General features: G+C 37.1%; 1 protein-coding gene across 3 annotated transcripts in view; it reads left to right on the plus strand.

The window, feature by feature from the left end:
• The first annotated feature begins 236 nt into the window (after nucleotides 1-236).
• LOC123871481 (Fanconi anemia group J protein homolog) overlaps nucleotides 237-21,447 on the plus strand; it is a 69,431-nt gene continuing 48,220 nt past the window's right edge. For all 3 annotated transcript variants that reach the window (XR_006797275.1, XM_045915328.1, XM_045915329.1), the window contains exons 1-2: nucleotides 237-676; nucleotides 1,111-1,222. Coding sequence is in view for 2 of the 3 variants with exons in the window: in XM_045915328.1 (XP_045771284.1) it covers nucleotides 347-676; nucleotides 1,111-1,222 (442 nt within the window). In the remaining variant the exon portion in view is untranslated. The remainder of the gene's footprint in view (nucleotides 677-1,110; nucleotides 1,223-21,447) is intronic.

A 21,447-nucleotide genomic window follows, 5' to 3' on the forward strand; every position in this document is an offset into this window, starting at 1 on the left:
TTTCCGAACGTTTATTTGTCACGTATATGTCAATGTCATGTGAATATAATTGTCAGTTGTCAATGTCAAAGTGAAACTTGAAAAGATAAAACTGTCAAAAATCCCAAATTCAAAACAAATGGGAATCTACCTACTAAACTTTTCTAAAACGCTTTATAACCAAAATAAGTTTGATGTTAACGTAAAATAAGGATAATATTGTGTTACAGTATGTAGTGAATAGTAAGCTCAATCTATTAGTAACTGTACAAAACCAAACAAGTTGTTACCTACTTGTTAGGCGGGAAACTTGTGGAATTGAAACTACCACATTCTACCAGTGTTTATATACTGTTTTTACCGCAAAATGTCTTCACCAATCTATATTTCTGATGATGACGACAGTTTTGATTACCAGTCGCCGCCGGAAAAGTCTACTAGTACTGACGCAATTTCTATTACCGATGACGAAGATGTAGATAAGCCGAAACCTGCGGATATGAAAGACAAACGGCAGGCATTGATCAAAAACTTGTTTCCTAATACAAAAACAAATGGTGGGAGCAGCAGTAAGTGGGAAGTGGTAGAACTTGTAGCTCCTGTGCAGAAACAACCAGATTTTGTGAAGGTGATAGGCGGTGTCAGTGTGCACCTGCCTGTGAACCCTTACCCTTGTCAGATTGCTGTGATGTTTAAAGTAAGTGTTTGCGTTTTAAAGCATGTATGCCTAGCTACATAGTATTGAGTAAGGTTAGCCTGCTGCATCATTTAAAAGCTATATCTGTTCAAAAATTCTATGTGGATTTTGTATGAGTTTTCGTTGACAGTTTTTATCAGAGAAAGTTCCCATACTTAACTGATAACACCTGAAAAAAGCCAATGTTAGCTAGTATTTGGGACTTTACTTCCAACTCTTTGGAATTCATGTAATAGGTGTTGTTACTTAGAAGATTTAAGTATTTTGATACAAACGATACTATTATTTTCATAGAGTCTAAACTAAATAATCAAGTCTTAAGATAGTGCAATCCCTTTCTACAGGAAATATTGTGAGAACAATAGAATGCAGTGTGTTCAACGGAAATAGCATTTGTAGGGTAAATAAGTATTAAAAATAGGAAGTATTTGCAGGTAATAACAGCGATAGAGAAAAAGAAGAACTGTCTACTTGAGAGTCCAACTGGCACTGGAAAGACACTGGCACTCCTCTGTTCTGCACTTGGCTGGCAGAAGAAGGAACATGGTAAGTTGTGAATCAGCTTCGACAAAAGAATGAATGATGGCTTCACTCAGATGGAATTATGAAAATCCTTTCTTAGTGTGGATTATGTTATTAAAAAAACCTATATACAAAATCCTAAATTTCTAGACAACATTTGAGCTGTAGCTATGTCAGTAAATTTTACCTTTTACTTAAATAGATATTGATAAAAATTGGTACACACCCCTAACTTTTTGGAGTTATGTGGGTTTCAAGCCACCAGGAATCCTTGCTTTAATGGAAAGAAACATGCTTGCTTGTGAGTTATTCATAATTTTATCAAAGGTGTGTGAAGTCTTTAAATCCGCATTTGACCAGCATGGTGGCCCAAACCCTTTTCATTCTAAGATGAGACCCAAGATCGGCGATGGGTTGATGAATATGATGAAGTAGTTTTATGTTCCTTGTAATGAATTTGGCTTAAGTATTTGTTTATCTTATATTATCAAGTTAGTTTATTTAGAGTTTAGTCTCTTGTATCTAGTGTACCATGAGTCCACTACAATTTAACTACTGCAGATATGGCGCAAACAAGAAGCAACGATTAGCAAATTTTTGTTCTAAAGATTGATGATACAAAGTAATATAAGTTAGACAAGTCTTAACCTTTAGGCCTAACCCTTCTCATTCTGTGAGGAGACCCGAACTTTACCCATTCTCTGTAGTAGCCAGCAATGGATTGAGATAGTGATAAATAAATAAATAAATCTTTATTATCTTAACAAACTAGTGTTTACAAACTTTAGTGTGAGGCCCTACCTCCTGATGAAGTGAAAACTGTGTTTCAGGAGGCAGTGTCTTCCCATTTTATTTTTTATTTTTTATTCACTATAGGTAAGCGCTTGACCACAATCACACCTGATGGAAAGTGATGATGTCGTCTAAGATAGGACGCGTTTACCTAGAAGGTGCCTATTCACTCTTGTTTTAAAGAACCATAATATAAATGTATCAGCATAATGTAACCACTTTTAATTTAATTTAAAAAAAATTACGTAAGAACTTCAAGAAGTGATGAATGACAATGTACGAGAAATTTTCCAAGTGTGGAGCGCAGTTAAATATCACTTGCTTTAATGGTGAAGGAAAACATTGTGAGGAAAGCTGCATGCCTGTGAGTTCTCCATATTCTCAAAGGTGTGTGCTGGCAATCTGCACTGAGCCAGCGTGGCAGACCCTTCTTATTCTGAGAGACCTGTGCAGTAGTGAACGGGTGATGGGTTGATCATGATGATGGAGCCCAGTGAAAGAAGAAAAAGAAGTGACAATTGATGACAAGTGTTCGCGTGTACCCGTTCGGCTTTAGCGTCGGCGCAACTGCAAAAGCTCGGTCATAAATCAAACTACTGTCACACGACATTGCGAACAGCCTAACACGAAAATTGCGCCTCAACCAAAATGCATTTGTTGCATGCTATTTGCGGGCCCATTTGCATGGGATAAGGGTGTACCTGATATTTTCCATGTTTTTTATTATTACCTGATTGGCCAATTCATTTCGTCGATGGCTTTACATGATCGGGTTTATTCGGATAATTCGATCGATTCACCATGAATATAGACATTGTAAGTATGTACTTACAGCGGTGATAGCCCAGTAGTTAAGACGTCGGCCACATTCGAGAGGGGTAGGGGGTCGATTCCGGGTACGAACTTCGTAACTTTTGGGATTTATGTGTGTTTTAACTTTTAAGCATTAAAATATCACTACCTTTTACGGCGAAGGAAAACATCGTGAGGAAACCTGCATATCTGAGAGTTCTCCATAACGTTTTCAAAGGTGTGTGAAGTCTGCCAATCCGCTCTTGGCCAGCTTGGTGACTATGGCCAAACCTTACTCATTCTGAGAGTAACCCGATTACCATCTCAACCTGTTGTGTACTAATAGGTACCTTCATACGGATGTCGATGGTCGATATCAGAATTGAGTAGGTGTGTAATTGCAACAAAAGCGTTATCGCAGTACGCCAAGGGCTAACTTATCTATACTTGTATATATGTATAATATCTACACCATATCTACACTTATAACAGCACTAAAACCCGACTGCAACTTCTATGGGGTGGTAAGAACTGGCGGTAGATGGCGCTACTGGTATTCATAAACGCTGAAATATAAAATTAAAGTTTTTCTGTCCCTTGTATTTTAATTTTTAATATTGTACTTTATTTATATTTACGAACTCAGAATTTTGTTCCCTTTCATTTGATATCTCATTCCATACGATACCAAAAGAAAATATTGATTTTGTTCATATAAATTGTAGCTTGTGTCGAATCTATTGATACGGTCTACCTCATTCATTAAAATTGGCTCAATAGTTAGGCGGAAAACAAATAAATACAAAATACACACATAAGTACATACTTTCTACATACACTCATAGACTGCTTCAATCATCCGTTCCTTTTTCGAGTGAAAATACCAAGGTACTTGTAACTGACTGACTGACTGATCTATTACGCACAGCATAAACGCTGGGATTAGAAACTTAGTGACTAATTGGGCTTCCGGATTAAAATGAAAATAAAAATGTTTCTGGATCTTTGGAAATTCCACCACCTCACCGATTTTCAAAAAATCCTCTCGAGCGAACCTAAGACGGTCAGTCTAGTCTAAATATGAAAGAGGAAATGGTGACTGGCTGACCTACCAACACACAGCTCAAATTTGAAAATTCAACCCCTAAAGGGTGAACCCTTTGAAGACCAGGCGAATGAAGACTCGGGCATAAGCTAGTCATCGAATAAAAACAAATCAACTTGGTACCATCGTTACGCTTCTCACATGCACAGTTTTGCCTGAACTCAAAGCTAATACAGTTTTACACCGGAACTTATGCACTCGAAAGCCTGGCAAGCTTGAAATGTACGATATTTCGCTATGAGCGACGACTTTCTAAACTCGATATGTTATAAGTAATGTCATTACAACTTCGGAAATCGAATTTTTCAACTCTAACAGCCAATAGTCGAAGAAACTTAGGCTGTTGGTTTAAGAAATAAGAAGTTACATTTTATGCCCTATTTTATTTAGGTACTATCTCATGCCCGGGACTTCGTTCGCGTGGATATAAAAATGAAAGTGTTAGTAGCCTATGTGTTAATCCAGGGTTATAATCTATCTCCATTCTTTTCAGCCAAATCCGTCCAGTAATTTTTGCGTGAAAGAGTAACAAACATACACACATACAGTGATACCTACACACAAACTTTCGCCTTTATAATATTTAGTGTGGATTCGTACCTATACTGTTGGCCCGACGCATACAGGCGGAGTGGAGTATGGCTGAGTCTTTGATTAAGAAAGACGAGTTTCGGCTCTACGCCACTTTACGGGTGTCCGTTGCGCCTTGCCTATGTACTTTTATTTTACGAGTCAGAATTACCATTCTTTAACAAACTTTACTTGTGGTTACTTATTTTAATGTCGGTTTTCTTAATAAGTTCAACATTGAAATCGCATACAGCTTTGAAAATTCACCAGTAGAAAGCTACATTATTACTGAGTGGCATAGGCTATATTTTGTTTTCAAAAAAATTAGAGATCCCTACGAAGATTGTAATAAGCTACCCGTACGTAAGCGGTGAGTCGCACATGAGCGAAGAGTTTTGACCAAAATCTCAGTCAAAAATACTTTTGTACGAATATCATAAGATTTTTGACTGTAACATCTATTATAGAGCTAAGGATTGAGGTGTTCTGTAAACAAAAAAAGATATGGCCCCGTCTGACTGGCAATGCCATCAGCATTATTTAAAACGCTGACGTGGTGAGAATCGTCGCCCGTGAGCCATTTGGTTTTGGCGTGTGTCAAATTTACCCCGGCATTTTTGTTCACGAATTTCTTTCGGCAATTTTCCCCGCGTGACGTCTCAATCGTGACCCCTGAAAGATCTGGGCAGATTCTAAAAAAGTTTTTAGTTTGTCACGAACACTTGCGGTTGGCTCAACACGATTCTGAAATTAATGTGAACAGACAGGACCTTAATAGTTCAATGGTAAATCGTGCAAGTTACTTCTAGAATAATCCGAAAAAAACCCGGCCAAATGCGAGTCAGACTCGCGCACCTAGGGTTCCGTACTTGGGTATTTTTTCCGACATATTGCATGATAAATCAAAAATTATTATGCATAAAAATAAATAAAAAATTAAAATCTGTATTAGAATGTACATGTAAAGCCCTTTCATATGATACCCCACTTGGTATAGTTAACATACTTTGGAAATTGAAAATATGTACTAATGTTATAATTTGTTCATGAACAAATTACACATTTACAGCTTTTTGTGATGTAACCTTAAATTGACGGTTTTCTGAATTTACCCTTTACTTGTTCTATAATATTTAGGTCCGGACAGACGGACAACGAAGTGATCCTATGATTGTTCCTTTTTTCCTTTTGATCCCTAAAAATTGGTCCGACCCCCTTGACTAACATTCCAATCTACTTAGACTAACTGAGAAGGACAGAGCAACTGCTAAGTTTTTTTAATGGTTCTTCTCGGTATGAAAGGCATTTCCAAGCAGTGGTAGAGGCATTTGATGAAAGTTTTAACGAAAACTAATATCACGAATTCTTTGGTGTAAAATGCCGAAATGCTCTACCGAGTACATTAAATTAAAATTTTTGGAATAGCTTCTCGAGTGCCAAAATGGATTGTTCATTGATGGGCTCCCCTCAGAAGGGTTTGGCCAAAGTGTACCACGCTGATCAAGGTCGGATTGGCCGACTTCACAGCCTTTGAGAGCATAATGGTGTGCAGGTTTCTTCACGATGTTTTCCTTCAAGGTTCACAGTAAAAAAAAAGTTAAAGGAAGTGATATTTAAATGCTAAAAATGCACATAACTCCGATAAGTTAAAAATGCGTGTGTTCAGGATCGAACCCTCGACTTCTCCAATAAGAGGTCAACCTGGTGGTAGTGCTCTTTAAGGCGGCGTTAAAATCCATGGATATTCGGTAGGTATCTAAGATATAATTAATGCTCTCACAGAAAACCACATCGCTATAAGTATTCAGCGTTTCCACTAAACGCAACGCAACGTTTAGAAGCAAGGTACCTTATAATTTTGAACGCATCAATTACCCCAGCGCAAACCGCGGCAGAGCGACACGTCACCGCCCCGACATGTCTTTGAGCTTCCCTTTTCCCTGTCTCTCCCTTTTACTTTGCCGCTTTTTTGTCATTCCGCGTAGCTGACAACCCTTTTGCCAAATTGAATTAGAATGTCTCTATTTGGCAAAGGCCTTTGTTGTTGCTACCAACATCAGATGTTTTAAAAAGTTCAAACAAATGTTTAGCTTCTTTTTTTTTTCTAATTGGTAACAAATGCTTGACCAAGAGTATGTCAATTGTGGGTCCGTTCGCTACAAAGTTAGAATGTGGTAATGAAACGCACTCGCTTAGAAGTTGAATTTTTTATTTATTTACAACTGGAGGATACCCGCGGCTCGCCCGCTTGGATTTCGGTTTTTTTAAATCCCGTAGGAACTCTTTAACTTTCCGGGATGAAAAGTAGCCTATGTCCTTTCCCGGGATGTATCCCAAGCCTATACCAACTTTCATTAAAATCGGTTTAGTGGTTGGGCCGTGAAAACGTAGTAGACAGACAGACAGATAGAAAGACAGACAAACAGACACACTTTCGCATTTATAATATTAGTATGGATATGTCATGCGTTGCTTTTCTATTCGCCCCTGGAATAACGGGATTTTGAAAACTACCTGGCATCCAGGTGGTGAGGAAGTTTGTTTCTGCGAGATAAGGCGTGAAGTACCTAAGTTTCAAGAGATGTTATTTATTGTGGTAGTGGATTGGACTATCCAATAAGAATTTGTATTAGTAAATCTTATTTTTCAAAAGTGAGCTAGTTTTAGAACTAGACACAATTCATGTTGTATGAAGAATGAAGAAGTACAAAATAATAAGATGAGCCGGTTCCACCTTAGATTACTTCTTTCTATGCCAGGAACAAGCCGAATGAAATACGAATTCAGATGATCATGTTTGCATGGAATGGAAATTATCCCGTAATACCGCCAAGTAAACTAGAAGAGTAACAGTAATTCCTATAAGCTATTAGATGTTTTAATATTTGCATCGTGCGCAAACACTGTTTGAGTTCGCTCTGCTGAGCGCACACTTAGGCGATCCGCAATGTAACACATTTTTAGTAGGTACTGCAAATTGTAATGACGTCAGAGCTTCTTTGACAAGCCGCATACGCTGTTCTCCAGCGTATGTGGTACCTTCGGATGACCCTCATCCACATTTAGTGAGACGCCTCACGTATCTGAACGACGCGACGCGACGGCGGGTTCGGTTTCCGGGATAAAAGGTAGCCTATAAACGAGTCAGCGATGCAAATTGCAAACAATCTATCTAACTATATCAAATAGGTAATACCTGCGATTTCGTCTACGTGGACTTAGATCTCTTAAAAACCCGTGGGAACTTTTTAATTTTCCATCTTATTAGCAATTTATTTTAGCAGCCGATTATCTTATTGATGCGAGCTGGAAAGTGCATTGCATTCGGCGCGTGCGGTTGTACTCAATATGCGATCAGCTTTACCTAGTGAGTTAGTATATCACGACAAGGACTCCCGCGTCGCGTTAATTTCCCCGGCAAGGGTTGCCGCCGATGTCGTCGAATCGTAAACGTTATTTATGACGCCGCCGGACGATTATTGCCGCAAGCTCGCTCTTCCATTCATTTGCATATCAATTTATGCGGTAGTGATCATACCCTTCGACTTTTCGCTTCCGTGTTCCTTCGTTGGGGAGACTGTCGGGAACTAGACGAAACCGTTGCGACATTAATTCGAACACTTCCAACAAAGATCGATTACTTCTATTAAGTTAAATTTAAACCAATCATTACCAATTAGTGAGTTAAGCTTAGGCTGCTGTTCTGCACGTGTTGTAACTTGTAGGTACCTACGAGGTATGTGTGCCAAACCGAAGGGTTTGGTTAGGAATTAAGGATTAGATCTCTCAGTTTATTGACACTTTTACCGCCAGAGCTAACTAAGCTACCTTGACCTACCTCTCGCTAAGCCAAGAGCGAAGAGGCAACCTCACATACTTTTCAGAACATGATTGCCCCAGCCATTCAGGTTTCCTCAGGATGTTTTGCTACGCCATTAAAGCAATAATATTAAATTGTTTAAAACGCACATACTTAACTCTACTTCTAAACTACAGAAACTAAGAGATAGGTACTTATTATTTAAATTTCCGTGTTCGAACCAAATGAATGTAGAAACCATGTAAATGTAGAGTTAAATCTGTAGTTCGGCCTGTATGGTAATAGAATGGTTTCAAGAGTGTGTATTGTGTATCCCTTTGTTCCCTAACTCGATAAAAAAACAACTTTCATGTAACAAAACGTTACAAATGTTACCCAGTCATGGGCTTGTAGCCTGTAACCGAGCCCATGTTAACGGTCTTGTGCTCTAGTGTGGACAGTATGCTAATACACGGATTTTAAGGCGCTTTCACACTGTCGAACTTTGACTTAGCTTTCGTTTTGTAAAACTCGTTAGTGAATTTCGTGTGCGATATTTCTAATTTTACATACTTAATAAGTGTAAAGTTTTGACTACTGATCTATCAGTTACAATTTTAATACGTTAAAATCATATCTGATAAATAAATAAAAAATCCATTTTTATATCACACTAATATTATAAACGTGAAGGTTAGTGTGTGTGTGTGTCTGTTTGTTACTCTTTCATGCAAAAACTATTGGATGGATTTGAGTGAAATTTAAAATAGAGATAGATTATACCCCAGATTATCCTGCAAAATCAAAGAGTTCCTACGGGATTTTAAAAATCGAAATCCAAGCGAACGAAGTCGTGGGCTAATTATATATAAATATTTAAGTGCGTATGTCTGACTGCCTTTTATATTTTGAGGGCCCATACGCATAACTGATTTTGACGCAAGTACGCAAGGTACAGAGATACCTTATATTCCGGAGATAAATGTAGGCTATTTTTGGTCTCAAAAAGTCAAAGAGTTCCTATGGAAATTCTACAAGCCTAAAACGCGGATATCATCTACTTACTAAAATAGGTTACTATAAGGTGTTATTTTCAAAAAATATATAAAATTGTATCATGGATCTTGCGTAAAGTGTCATCAAGAACTCAAGAGCAATTCCTACTGTAAAGTCTATCGAAGATTTTCGACCATTGACACAATAATTGATTTTTTCATTCAAAATCTAACATGTTCAGTTTTCGTATTACGTAAAGAATATGCCAAACTATCTTAATAAAAACAAAATATGCTAGTAGATGGTAACTAAGTCAGTCGCATGGATAGTACCAACTCGGTGCATAGAGCAGTAGGCAGTAGAGCACGACCGTTCGTGACAATAAAGGGGTAGCCAAATTTGGAACATTTAAACGTCGTTTACTCCGATAACAGTAAAACGAATATGATTATGCCCCGATTTAATCTGACTATGCGGCTTCCGTTGTAAATATTGTCAAAAAAATATTTTCACTCGCTGCAACTTTGATCTGATAAAATAATATTTATAGATTTAAGTAAATAGGTACTCCAGTTGCATGAAAAACTGGGAAATATAAATCACTGGTGCAGTAGGCTTGCGTTTGTGCCAATATTTTTTATCGTAGAGTGCATCTTTTGTTTTCTATTTCACTGAAAATGTCAAAGGATTTTTTGTAAACTTGACAATGTACATGTACCTGTGTTCGTTGATTGTAGATCGCGAAATTATACTCCGCTAATTCTATATCAATGTGCCTACATACGTAAATGATGCAGTCTAAGTCATAATGGACATGCAAATGACATAATTGAAACAAGAGAAAAATATTCTAAGTTTTCTGATATGGAAAATTTAAGTCTGTGAAAGCTAATTCCAGTCAGGAAAGTAACTCCTGCTGTACCTGGCAGCCACAATTATTATTGGAGTGGAAATTTAAAATTGAAAGCGATCGCAATGGATCGGAGACGGGTTCAAGGACCTGCACAGGTCCAAAGGAGAAAGTAGAAGAACTCCACATCGTAATATTGAGGGAACACCGCAGGCTTAGGTAGCCAGTCTAAAAGTCAAAAAACTCAAGCGACCCCATCTAAATGAGAAGCTTACTATTCAACACCCCTAGTTTCTCCTTCAACAAAGGTTGTCTGGTGGAGATTGCTCTGAGCAATAAAGCCGCCTATGCGTACAATTGTTTTAGTTTTTAGTTTTTTTTGTTTTGTATTGGTTATTTCATTGTGTGCAATACAGTTTTCTATTATTTTAAAGGCTCGAGACCATAATTTTCAGTGCATTGTTCTTATATACCTAAACCCAAGACCTAAACTTAAATAATAGCGTCAGAATTACATTTCATATTCACGTCACAGACTCCCCTACCACCCACGTCAACGAAGAATGCAAAATGAATCAACAATCAAAGATGCCAATCAAAACGTTGAAACAAATGACGATGTTCAATGCAGGTGGTCGATTGGCAATTGATGGCTGAGCGTAAAGTTGGCACAATTAGAACCTGCGGATCAGTACCTCTGCTAATACAAGTGCGCTGGACTTGCTATTGCCGAGCTGTTTTTGATGCAACTTGATTACTTGGAAGCGTACTTGGAACTAAATGCTAGTGATGGTTATAATGACTTGAGACATCTGTCAAATAGTGTTAGTACGAAAACTATTCGACCCAAAGTCATTCGTCAATTTTAATTGCCGATATACCTACTTGGTACAAAACTTTGATTTGGCACAAAAAAAATTATAGGGCACACCTTATCTAACGTACTGGTATATGTCCATATCTGTGTCCAGATGTGTATCGCGTCATCGGTGACTTCATATCCACATATTGGCATTTATTTGCAACTAACAATAAAATACGTAGAGGCTGTTACTGATTAGTAATATTGGCCGCCCTTTGGACATTTAGTTTCTTTTAATGGAAAAAGCCTGTACAAAATGAATTCTGCGTGGTACTTTCATCATTGTCATTATTGATGTCGAAACCATTTATGACTATGATTATATTATCACATACATCGACTGTTGGACATAAGCCTCCGTCTTCGCCCTTTGGTATCTAATCAGTCAAATCCAAATTGCAATGTATGCAAAAGTTAAAACATTTCCATTTTCCTGGTAAAGATGACGGAACGAGTCTCAACCCTTCAAAGAAATAGAGAGGATTCCTCCTCAGCGTTAATATTCTGAATTAACACTTATGCTGCTTACTTTTTATGGAGTTCCCCGGGATTTTTAAAACCCTATATCGACACGGACCAAGTCATAACTTTGTTGAGGTATTATTCTAGTCAATTAATTCCCAGCCCATTAACGAGTACGTTTTTTTCTCTCAGAAAAGAAAGAGTTTAGGCTATAGGCCACCATTTTAGCCAATTGTGGATTGGCAGCGTTCACACACTATTAAAAATTGTAGCGAATTTCTAGGTTGGTAGGCATGCAGCTATCCTTAAAATGTTCACCTTCACAGTTAATGCGAGCGATATTCAATTAAGTTCTTAAAACTCCGAAAAGTTCAAGGTACGTGCCAGTTATCGAACTCAGGAGCCCCGAATAAGAATACCACCTCTTAACCACTAGCTGTCACCGCTTTTTTTATCCTGAAACATACATAGCTTAACACTGTCGAATATATTGTATTTTTGATAGTCTACGAGCCCTATAAAAGAAGCAGATTGTAAAGTTGAACATGATATGGGTACATGTTCCCTGCTTGTATCATGCTTTTTACGAGGCCCTTTAAATTGAATTGCTTTTATTCATATTTTACAATCCATTAATTTTACGCCTACCTATAGATACGAGTAATGCTCGATTTGTGCGCGTCATTTCTACTTCGTAACCGAAGTCATTTTAAAAATATGTTTATTTCGAATACCTCCTATTACAAATGGTTACAGTTTTGAGCACGTCAATCTATATTCTATACTTACCTTTAAAAAAATAATAGAAGTCGTTTGTATATTTAATGATTATTGTAGGTACTATCATAACCCAGTACCGGCGAAAGTTCGTTCCGGACACAAAAAATTGTTATTATGCATGTCGGTAAGTCTCCTCCACTAAGAAATGATTTTGAGAAATTCCAATCGGATCCTTAAAAAACTCAAAATTAGGTTGACGAAGTCGCAGGAATGTATGTTGAAATCAACTTAATGATTATGGGACAACAGCTCAAATTTTAAATACTAGGACACAACTCACATAACGTTTAGTTAAAATGTTTGGATGAGCTTTTATAAAAAGACTACTCTTTTTATAAATGATCGTCCGAAATGCCTTATTACCAGGAGTTTAATTGACTGACTGACATTATTGCTTGAATCCTCACCTACGGGTTATTTCAAGGGTGAAATGATAATAAAAATACGCTTGTGTATACCAAATAAAGTTTTCATACACTATAATTAATTTTAAAAAACCTAAAAATGAGAAAAATCGCTAAGCGATCTCTTCCAGGCAACCCAGAAAAAGGAGACAATAACAAGGATTCCAGTTTCTACAAAGTGTACAGACGAAGTCGCGAACCTCGTCTAGTTCTTCATAACACCGTTCGCCTTCCGTTTCGTGACTCGGTTCGGAACTCTTTATTTTCAAATTAGTATTGTCTTTAATATTTTTTTTTAAATTGTGCCGTCGACGGTCGTAAATGTAAATGGGACGGCTCGTGGCAGCTCGCTATGCACTGATTGTTGATTTATGGTGGCTGTCGCAACATTTTTTTTAACTTTCAGATCGAATCGTGAAAGCCTATTCAGGGAAATCGATTTGATTTTCCTACCTTAGTATTTTTTCGCGGATCTTTTGTAACTGCCTAATGTTTAGCTGCTTTTGGTTTAAAAGTGATCCGCTTTTTCATATCACTTCTGAGTATGGGTCTCCTCTTAGAATGAGGATATACTTACGATACACCATTTTCCACCACGACCTGGTCAAGTGCAGATTGGCATTTGATGACGTTATTAAGTTAATTGTTCATTCACTTGATGATTCAAAAGGACTTGTTAAACTTTTATTTGAATAAAAAAAACTATTTTTATTTTCATTTTATTATACCTATTAGTGTTTGGGAAAATATCATTAAAAAGGGTGTTATAAGAGAGAAGCCACGATTCTCATTATAATGAGACCTTGCGACGCATGGGAAAATATTTAGTGTTACGAGCGGAACATTTTATAGAAACGCCATCTACGAGTGAACCATGGAACTTCTCCCTCACGGAGCGTAGTGACAGTGAACCAGTTATCCCTCATGCAGCGCCATCTATTAAGCGCTGCCGAAACGTTTACGTTTTATGACGTCACAGGCGCCGTTTTTGTAACATTTTGTTTTGACTTTTTAATATTCGTAATTTAAACTTTTTCTGGTGAAGTACACAATACTTCAGAAATAAAAAAATACTATATCACAGGGTCACATCTTTTTTTAAACGGTAATATCGGTAACGGTAACGGTAATACGGGTAATTCTGTAGAATTATTTTTTTGAATTTGTATAATGCCTCAATCTTTAGAAATTAAAAGTAGGTATGTACTTTGTTAAGTATTTCTAATTATTTATTACATATGTTTTATGGGGTAATTAATATGAAATTACTCAGATGGATCTTGTTCCAAATTTAAAAATATTTATGGAAAGGTGTGTTTTTGCGGTTTCGTTAAAATATGTAATTAAAAATTACAGACTGGAAATATCAGTCTTTTTTTCATAACGCAATATCACTACCAAAAATTAGGTAGGTAGGTACCTTGATTCTATACAGATCAACAATACGTGCTTACTATCATCTACATCAATCTGAGCCCACTTAAGTCGAGTGACACGTTTTTGAATAAAATAATAAAAGAAAACAAGACGTTAGCCCAAATTAATCCATTGCAATTGTTGAAAAGTGCCCCCAGAGGCGAGCCTTTGTCAACGCAATGGCAATTTGGCATATCAATTGCACTACCTATGTATTAATTACAAAGAACGCCGGCAAATCCTGACCGTAATACTGCTTTTATCTACGCACCCCTTTGTTAACATATTTATGTGTAATAATCAAATTAGACCGTAACGTAAAGCTTTTAGGCACATAATCATACGTCAAAGCTATATAAATTAGCATATGAAAACAGCTAGGTAGGTGATTATTTCTATCATTGCATTTTCTATTTTATCAAAGTCTTCTTAGAGCTTAAAATTGAATGTAGGATGTGTAGAGCTAGGGGTGTGAATTAAGATATAATAAAAGCGTCACCAGCCTCCAGAGGGGAATGTCACACGGATGCTTAGTGTCAACCTCATGTCTTTGAAGTCTCATGTAAAATGAGAATGGGTCTGTTTGGGACAAATGGCGCTTGTTGTTGTTTGTGGGGCGTAATTTTGTGTACCCATTGCCCATGTCAGGCTTATGGTGACATCGAGTTGGTATGTATAGCTACCATTCGAGTAGGTACCTATGTATGTAATTTATTTTATACTAGCTATGCCCGCAACTTTGACCGCGAGGATTTAATTTTTTTAAATCCCGTGGGAACCCTTTGATTTTCCGGAATAAAAAGTAGCCTATGGCACTCTCCAGTAGTAGATACATAGAGTAGCATCTATGCTGTAGGTACATACAGTACCATCTTCGAGAGACACTCTGATCATTGGTCAAAATTACAATAAAATTCGTTCAACAATTAGGGATGATGACTACTAGTCAAATCAGTAACTTTTTTTCAAACATCAAAACGCTCGCTTAGTAAGGGAGCTTATATGAAATTCACACATGTGACGTCATAGACCTTTGACATAATTTGACGCACTTTTTTCATAAAATCGATAATTTAAAATGGTTATCAAACTTAAAACTAACAGCGGACGTGGATCTTACGAATTTTGGAAGACCCTCTATTTAATAATTCCCAAGAAATAATTTATTTTTGACATAGGCAACATCCCAATTTCTGTCTAGTGCTTTTAACTTTAGGTAAATACATCATACTTAGTGATTATTTTTTAACTGATAAAACAGACATATTTTCTTAATCCATTTCTAAATTGGATCCACTCGGAACAATAAAACCAACTGACTGTTTCCTTACCCATTCTGAAGCTCACTTATTACAATCCGGAGGGCCGAGTCCCTTTCAAGTGTGACTGACGTGTAGGACCTTATTTAATTTCCTGTGCAGTTGACGTCAAGGCATAGGTACTCCAACTCTGGTTTTAAAATTACCTACCGTAAAAGATTTGACATTTTGACAACCTCCAGTTGTCAAAATGTCAGTTTTGGCAGTGGTGAGCGCTGTGGCCTTATAAATGGGAGGTCCCGGGTTAGATTCCCGGTAGGGACAATTTGGGAATTTATAATTTCTAAATAGTCTCTGGTCTGGTCTGGTGGAAAACTGCGGCCGTGGCTAATTACCACCTTACCGGCAAAGCCCTGCCGCCAAGCGATCTAGCGTTCCGGTACGACGCCGTGTAGAAACCGATAAGGGGTTGTTAGATATGGTATCTGCATTTTTTTTTAAATTAAAAGATCTTACATTTGATTAACAAGCTTTGAGCTGAATTGGAAATTCTTCATATTTGTTCCTTGAAGTTAAAAGTCATAAAACTCGCAAAAATATAAAAATGCTTAACAAAACTCATTTATCTACAAGTGTAAATTAAAAATTTATAACACCCCCGACAAGTGAATGTTACATTAACTAGAAAAGAGCTGATAACTTTCAAACGGCTGAACCGGTTTTCTTGAATTATAGCTAAGAACACTCGATCAAGCCACCTTTCAATCAAAAAAAAAACTAAATTACTTAATATCGGTTCATTAGTTTAGGAGCTACGATGCCACAGACCGATACACAGATACACACGTCAAACTTATAACACCCCTCTTTTTGGATAGGGGGTTAAAAAGGATTCCAAATAAAATGTTAGATAAAATAAATACATGAATACAATAGATTCAACAAAAGTAGACATGTCGAATACAATGGATGCGATTGACACAACAAAATGAATTCTTTTTTGGCAAATGATAGAATTTAATCCGAAAATCCCCTACGGCAAAAGGCTTAGACAAATTGTGTTTAGAAGTAATCTACTATTGACAAGTAATAAGTAAACCTTTTATAAAATCAAACTTGTTTTATTAAAAAAACCTAAACAGTAGGTTATCCTACCTTATAGACAGATACCTTTCCGTAGATTTAAGACGGAAAATGAGATAAACCGAAGTATTTCTATGAACAACCAGCAGCGTCGAAGTTAAAAGTACGCTCCAGACCTTGAGATGTAAAAACGTAGGTAATAAGAAAGAGCATGACGATGTTTATAATGTAAGATAATATGAATTCGAAAAAATGTAGGTACCAATGGTAAACATTCTTTAATTACTTCTTTCTCTCTGTCTTGAACTCTTGATTAGATGAGAAAGATTTGAGATGGGATGTGGTGACGTCGGAAGAACTTTACCATGGATGCCCATAGGCTTATATTATGATGATAATGCTAATATTGTCTTCTATCAAAATTGAACCCCGTTCTAAATATTATTTCCTCCGCCAGGTTCCATGTAATTTTATTCGATCAATTTCAAACTACTCATTCAACAATTTCGATGTCGCAAAGTCGACAAAGCCTCACATGATTGTCAAAAACTACGAGATACACGTATTAAACACGATTAGCGACAAAAACACCGTGAACGACATCCGTGTAAGTTCTAGTGTTACTTGCGATTAATCCTATTGTGACACTGATGCAAGATGGTTTCGTCAATTGCACACATCTTTTAGATTCCGCAATACCGAAGAAAAAAGTCGTAACATTTAGAGAAGCACACACGATGCTTTTAGCATTGCCGACAATTTGTTGTCGACTGCATCCATAGTATAGGTAACATCAGTGTTTTGGTAAACTTACATATTACTACGACAACGGCTAATTCTATTGTACACAAACTATGCCAGGTCTAAATGATTTACTAACCCTTTCATAATCTACTCTGCAGAAAAGGATAGCACTCGATTTAAATCTGCCAATGTAGTTCAATTTACAGATAGTCAATGATGAATGATGATCAATCTTAGGCCATAGTAAGTTCACGCTGAAACGCGCGATCAATGATCGTTTGCACTATCAAAATCGCGTGTTTTCAGTGATTGGCAAAACGCAATAAGTAGAGCATTACGTTGATACTGCGTGGTTTGAAAGTGACAGATATAGAGCATCACGTCGTCACTGTTAATGGTGTTAGAACGTATGCCTAATCGCTGCATAGTGCATAGCCATAATAATATCATAATTTCCAGTACTTACTTATATTATATCTAAGAGTTTAATGACAGTTTCGAAATTTCTGAAAGCGATCTAATCGCCGATCGCCGAAGGTAAAAATACCGTGTGTGCAGTGGCCTTTAATCCCAGTTTATTGCAGTTTAGATTGTCACAGGAGATTGTATTTTGACATTTTCATCCCATTTTGTCGTATTGCCGCCGGCTAATCGTTCGGAAACTATCCGACAATGCCCCGGGCATAGTCGCCCGATCCGCCCATTGTTGGGTTTTGTGTGATAAGTATGTGAATGCCGCAAAATGATCCTTTTAAACTCGTCTAGTTGCACAATACAACTATTATTCTTTTTTTCAAATTCAAAATATCATCTCCTCTTCAGATAGCACAATGTTTCGTTACACGAATATTCCTTGGTTTTTTTTCGAAATCAAGATGTATAACTACTATAAATTAACCTCCAGATTGAAAAACTGCCAAATCATCGAAGTTTAAGACATTGAAAATTATCACGGACACGGAATTTTATAAAACTTATATTCAAAAAGAATGATGTCTCAGGCCTCAGCTAGTCATTCTATATATCATTGATTCCATTTGAATAGGGCTGAATAAAAAGGCGTCTAAAGCACCCAATTCCGTGCACAAAAGACGAAACGCATTTCTAAACATCTAGGTACTTCGTTCCAAATAAGATTTAACAAGGTTTTGTTGGATGTTCTTTTTAACAAACATCTTTGTTGACTTTGTTTGCGAGTTGCACCAGTCTGTGCTGAACTACTTAGTTCTTGGCTTTCAATATCTTTTCGAGATCTTGGATAAGTGAAATCGAGGAGCATTGGGTCTCAATAAATTGGCCCGCTTCTCGCCAGCTCCGATTTTATTTTGGTTTTTGTTATTAAAAATCTTGGGACAGGTAAGTGGGTAATAATGCTTCGAATCCATTTAATATTTTTCTTCACTTGGATACATGGTGTTAGTGTTACAGTCATGTAGGTATCTATGTAGATTTTGTCCGGTAGGTACTAGGTAAATCTACGTGGATTTAGGTTTTTAGAAACCCTACGGAAACTTTGTTTTCCCTGGATAAATAGAATCCCATAATTGGAACGAGTTATTGCATAAATCAGCCACCTGAGGAAAGGTACCTACAAATCGAGTCATGGACGTTTTTCTGTCGATGGTTGCACATCAGTTACTGGTACCTATTAACTATTAAGTAATATGTTCTTCCACAGTTACCTAACGTTTTAGCTTTCTTCTTCTTCTCTCTGGGCTGGTTTCCGCACTTAAACGTTTCCGTCTGTTGACGTTTTAGCTTTGTATCATACTTTAAAATTGTTTGAGTATTTAACTTAGGTACCTTTAAGCAAACTAACATAAGTAGTAAGTACACTTTCGGAAGTACATAATATTGATATGGATGAAAAAAAATTTAAGAGTAGGTATAAAAAATAGTCAATAACATTGACCGATAAACAATTTGGCCTATAAAGCAAAAATGCACCGAACACGTTATACATAGAAGCAACCATGGATTATTTAATCCGCGTGGAAGCTACTCAATGAACTTCCCATACCTATACACACCTTTACCTACGGACTGAAAGCTTGCACAGCTCGCCTGAAAATCTAAATAAAATAAAACACCTCTCGCCGTAGCGTACGTCCAAATTAGGCGCGAAATCGCTCACGAGAGCCGCGCGCAAAAACCTCGTTAGCCGCCGCCATGTTTGCTCGGCGACAGCGAGGGGCGCGCCCTCTATGTACACAATGACCATGTCCTGTCACAGATAAAAAATAAAACCTCATTTTTTTCCACACTTATCACTTCAGTGTAAGGTCCATATTCCCACAGTTGCAAAGTTTGACACACGCAAACCGTAAGTTGGTTGGGGTGTGTGTAGCTGACACAGGGGTGTGAGTTAGGGGTGTCGGTGTCAGGAGCGTACCGTGCGACGCAATAGCGTATGTGTAATGGATATGCAACGCGATACCGAAAGTGATTGCGAGTTAATATTGTGGTAGTTTTGTTAGGCCGCTGCGCTGTAGCCTGTAGCTGTTAATGAATTTTCCTTTTTACATTTTCAGGATTCATTTTTAACAGCAACTAGGTATGCTATTTTATCTCTTTTTAATTTGCATTGTCTTTTATTGATGCGTAGTGAATACGAATATGACGTGTACTTACATATTCTTTTTGATAATAATCTGCTGGCTGTAAAAATATTGTCATGATTTTTGTATGCATACCTATAGAGTTTTTGTAATTAATTATTATTTTTTAATCGACTTCTAAATGTGGAGAAGTTTCTCAATTCGGCATTTTTCCATGTAACTATTTCTCGACCATTTCGCGTGGTTATGTCTACAGACATGATAGAATATCATAAATTCATTTTTTTTTAAATACCTACCTTAGTTGATTCTCGTACCTATGTAGGTACTACCTATAATGCGTAAAAAAGTAATCCCACGTGCCATTTTAATTTATTTTTCAAAATCGGTTCAGTAGTTCCAGAGACTATAGGTAAGTAGGTACTTAGTAGTTCTACATTTTAGACTTATCTTAGACTGCATCATCACTTACCACCAGATGAGATTGCAGTCAAGGGCTAAAAAAACTAACAAACTTAGACCTCATTTATATTATATCACGAGAGCTTTTTTAACATCCGTTAAAAAGCTCTCGTGCGCACGAGGCCTTATACCCGCCAACGCCGCGTTTTCACGCAACGCTTTTATAAGCGCTCGTGTGAATTAGGGCTTAGGTACAAACTTTACCTCTTTATAGGTACCATATAATATTATAGTACCTTGGTATACCTTCTTAGATATACCTAGTTGAATGATAAAGTTAAGTAAGTATTTTAAAATTAAGCCCATTACAACTCATTAAGCCTTAAGGTTTTGGGTTCTAACTTTTAGCCACTATAGCCGGCTATAAGCTTTGGCTAGGACCCAATGCCTTAAAACCAGTTAAAAAAGTTTAATAGAAGAATAGATCTTTATTTACTTACTCGGACCGCGGTAGATACAAGGACGCGTGGAGTCAGCATCATCAGGGACCCGGTATCGATTGCGATTATAGACCCTCCTCGCCACCCTTCGAGGGTCGAGATAAGGCGTCGTTCACTGCAAACATACCTAGCTACTCTGTGTTTTTGGGCCAATACCTAAATGTTCTACGAATGGAAAACCCGACTACTACCCGCGAACTGTCGATAGATAGCGATAGATACGAGTACTTATAGTATAAAATTATTTTTCTGTCGCTCGGTGTATTTTAACATTGTTAATAAGTAGGTACCTATATTTACCTATATTTATGAACTCAGAATTTCTTTCTCTTTCATATTTTGATATCCTACTCACTCGATACAATAGCAAGACAAAAAATAGAATCTCTAGAAAAATAACGGCTTCAGATAGATAGGTAGTAGGTACACTAACTACTTACTTTAAAAAATCTAACGTCCTTATTTCCACTATCCGTTTTTCTTTATATTTTGAAGGGACGAATTAATTCTAGCAATTAATGGGAGGGCTTAGGACCGAAACTCTAAAGTGATCCCCCAATCCCAAAATTCAATTATTGATACCGCCGACTGAGCTTCACAACTCGCAAACGATCTGTATGTACGACGCATGAATTATAAATATTCCGAACTGTAGTCGTGTTTCACAGTTGAAATCAGTTCATTAGTCGGCTGATTATGAATGTAAACTAGCGTCAATACTAGAACGCTTTGTGCGAGTTATTAGTTTATAGTTTTGAGCTTAATTTAGGCTTAATAAGTTGAATAATAGGGCGTAGACAGTGTCGCAGGTAAAGCTTAATGTGAAACCTTTTTTTATTTTAACTTTAACTTTTGCAATAAAATAGATATAAATA

This window comes from Maniola jurtina, chromosome 13, assembly GCF_905333055.1.
Source record: "Maniola jurtina chromosome 13, ilManJurt1.1, whole genome shotgun sequence".
Classification (NCBI taxonomy): domain Eukaryota; kingdom Metazoa; phylum Arthropoda; class Insecta; order Lepidoptera; family Nymphalidae; genus Maniola; species Maniola jurtina.